This window comes from Phialemonium atrogriseum (assembly GCF_030411735.1).
Source record: "Phialemonium atrogriseum strain 8032-3 unplaced genomic scaffold QBC33scaffold_46, whole genome shotgun sequence".
Classification (NCBI taxonomy): Eukaryota; Fungi; Ascomycota; class Sordariomycetes; order Cephalothecales; family Cephalothecaceae; genus Phialemonium; species Phialemonium atrogriseum.
The window spans coordinates 42,809-45,736 of record NW_026848183.1 but is presented as its reverse complement, the minus strand read 5'-3'; the positions used below and the strand labels follow the sequence as shown (position 1 = coordinate 45,736).

The 2,928-nt window shown below is 56.1% G+C and overlaps 1 protein-coding gene across 1 annotated transcript; it reads right to left on the bottom strand.

The window, feature by feature from the left end:
- Positions 1-2,079: 2,079 nt before the first annotated feature.
- QBC33DRAFT_420191 (P-loop containing nucleoside triphosphate hydrolase protein) lies at positions 2,080-2,928 on the bottom strand (the record flags this gene model as incomplete). The annotated part of the gene is made up of 2 exons (XM_060424124.1): positions 2,080-2,714; positions 2,775-2,928. Coding segments are annotated over 2 exons (789 nt in total), but the record flags the coding sequence as incomplete, so codon positions are not given.

Here is a 2,928-nt window from a genome sequence, read left to right as displayed (position 1 = left end):
ACCCCCCCCCCCCCCCCCCCCCCCCCCCCCCCCCCCCCCCCCGCCCCCCCCCCCCCGCCCCCCCCCGCCCCCCCCCCCCCCCCCCCCCCCCCCCCGCCCCCCCCCGCCCGCGCCCGCGGGTATATCAAATGAAACACCCTTAGTGTCTAGCTAAGCTCTGTCAAGTGCTAGGTGACTGTGGGAGGATATCTTGTGGCTCTTCTCAAAAGGCATAGATGGCGAATTGGTATCGTCAGGCTTGCTCTATTCCCGCTTCTTCAACCTAGTGTTTAGGATTGGAGAGGTGACTAGGAGATAGAGTCTAGGCAATGGGGAGACATGGAGAAACAGATAGAGAGGCAGAGAAGGAGAGCAAAGGGGGTATAAGAGTGTCGTAGGGATGAATCATAGTCAGCTAGCATTAGCGAATCCTGGAAACCCATGTTGTTGTCTTGGTGTCTATCTTGGAGGTTAACGCATTGTCTGCTTAGTCTCCTTGTTAATGCTGCTGCTTCTTGGATTCCTTGGCTTTGAAGCTATGGCCTGACAAACCTCTGCTTCGATCGACTTCACCGCGCCACCAAGCCCCCCCCCCCCCCCCCCCTCTCCTAGGAAGAGGGTGACGGGGATGAGAATCGAGATGAACAGTCTGACGAGATAGATGCCAAGCTGCGTCTGCGACTAGATCTCTGGCAGACGTTGGATAGTGGCTGCATGGCCTTGTCCTTGAGCACCAGCGTGGGCTAGAGGTAGTCCTTCTAGGCATTGATGATTGCGAAGACAAATACCACGCTGAGGACGGGCTTTGACATGAGCATGACGATGGACCAGAACAGCCGGAACAGTTCCGCTCCGGCTGTGCCTGCCACCTCAAAGATCTCCCGCGGCAGGTCGTTAAAGAAGCGTGTGGCCAGGACAACGTTGAATGCGCTAGAGCTGGCCAGAAGCCACACGTCCCGATAGGGGTTGATAAGCGACTGGCTGGTGAGGGGCTGATGCAGATAGTGGGGTACAGCGGGACTAACAGGACGACGGACGGCATGCGAACAGTGTCCCAAGCATTAGCCCGTTAATCATCGTCGCATCCCGGCGATGGGCAACGTGCTGCTTGACCTTATGCCTAGGCTAATCCTATTCAGCATGCTGTTTGTCATCTAGCAAGCCGCTATGTTTTCACTTGGAGAGACAGCTGGGGCTTCTCTGTTGGCCTAGAACAGGTATGGAGGTTCATGTGGGGAAGAAGTTATTGCAGACTATATCTACTATACCAGCGTGTTCGAGTTAAAATGTCTTGCCGCAATCTAGCTGCTGAAGCTTAAGTTGAGCTTGACGGGGAACTCCTTGATGCAGCGTGGTAGAGCATTAGCATTACATGTCAAGAAGCAAGTGCTTAAGTAACGAAATAGCGCAAATTCGTGTTCCATTGAGATTGTAAGGTATAGCAGATAAGCTGGCATCTATATATATTACGCGATTGTTGCTAGTTAACCTCCCCTTATCAAGGAGTGGCATATGCAGGGAGAAGAGGCAAGGTAAGCGCTACATAGAGAAAGAACCAACATGCGCCTCACCAGAAGGATTGACAACTTCCTACGCACCTGCTGTATTCCCCTGCCCCTCCTGACCCCCCTGACTAGCCCTAGCATTACTGGGATACACGTACTGCACCGACGTCTGCTGCATCCCCTGCTGGCCGTACGCAGCGACCGGGACATTCCCGCCGGTATACCCTTGGGCTTGTTCTTGCGCGCGCAGGATTTGTGGTGCTGGCGTGGCAGTGTAGTATCTGGCCGTGAGAGCAAGCGACGATGCTGGTGTCCCCTGGTTTTGAAGCGCGGCTTGGTTGATGGCGATTTGCGGGTTGGGCTGTAGGGTTTGCTGTTGCTGTGGGTTGGTGGCGGCGTTGTAGGTGGGGAACCCTCCTTGAGGAATCGCTTGCTGGGTCTGCTGCTGCTGCTGCGCCGAGTATGGGAGCTGATACGCGCCTGGTGGGTTGCCGGGGGCGAAGTTCGTCGTGGCTCCGCCATGTTGGTTCATAACAGGCAACCCCTGATTCATCGGCGTAGAGGAACGCACATTATAATCCTGTCCGCCTGTAGGATGCGAGCCTGGCTGAGGATGCACCGTGTTCGTGCCTACGGTGGCGGTGTTCGTCGTCGACTCCTTGAGTGCGCGCTCGGCTACCTTGCTCGTCTTCTTCTTCTTCTTCTTCGCCTCCTCGGCCCGCAGTCTAGCCTCGGCCGCCCGCTCGTCCATGTCCATGCCGTAGACGTTGCCGAGGTAGACGGCGAACTCGTCGTAGGCCTTTTCAATGGTTGTGAAGTGGCCCCGCTTCAGGATGACCATTCCGTCCGGGTCTGTCTCGGCCGTAATCTGCTTCCCGTACGCCTCAAACTCGGCCATGGCCAGAGCCGTCTGGCACGCGTTGCGGATCTGCCGCCCGTTCCAGCGCAGCCCGCGCATATTCTCGGGCTCGTTGACGGCGTAGTGTTTCTCCGCGAACTCGAGGATGACCTGTTCCTCAAAGATGAGCTTGCCCATCCGCCCTTGCTGCTCAAACTTCTCCTTGATCAAGTCGAGGTTAAGCTTGAAGACCTTGCGCGTCTTTTCGAGGTCGAGTTTTGGATAATGCAGGCTCATGTGGATGCGCGAGGCGAAAGCCTCGTCAAAGTCGCCCACGCGATTGGTTGTGAGGAATAGGATGCCCGAGTAGTACTCGAGGACACGGAGGAAGACTGGCTTTCCTTAGCTTTGGCACGTTGATGTTACTGTGGGAGTGAGCATTCCACGCTTACCTGCGACCAGGCCATTCCTAATGAAGTCTTTCCGCTCTCGTGACGCAAGGAACACGTCGGCCTCGTCCAATAGCAGAATGCAGCCCCACCGGCTTGCCAGACTGAAGTTCTTTTCAAGTTCCGTCTGGACTTCATTTGCCGTAGTGCCTAGATC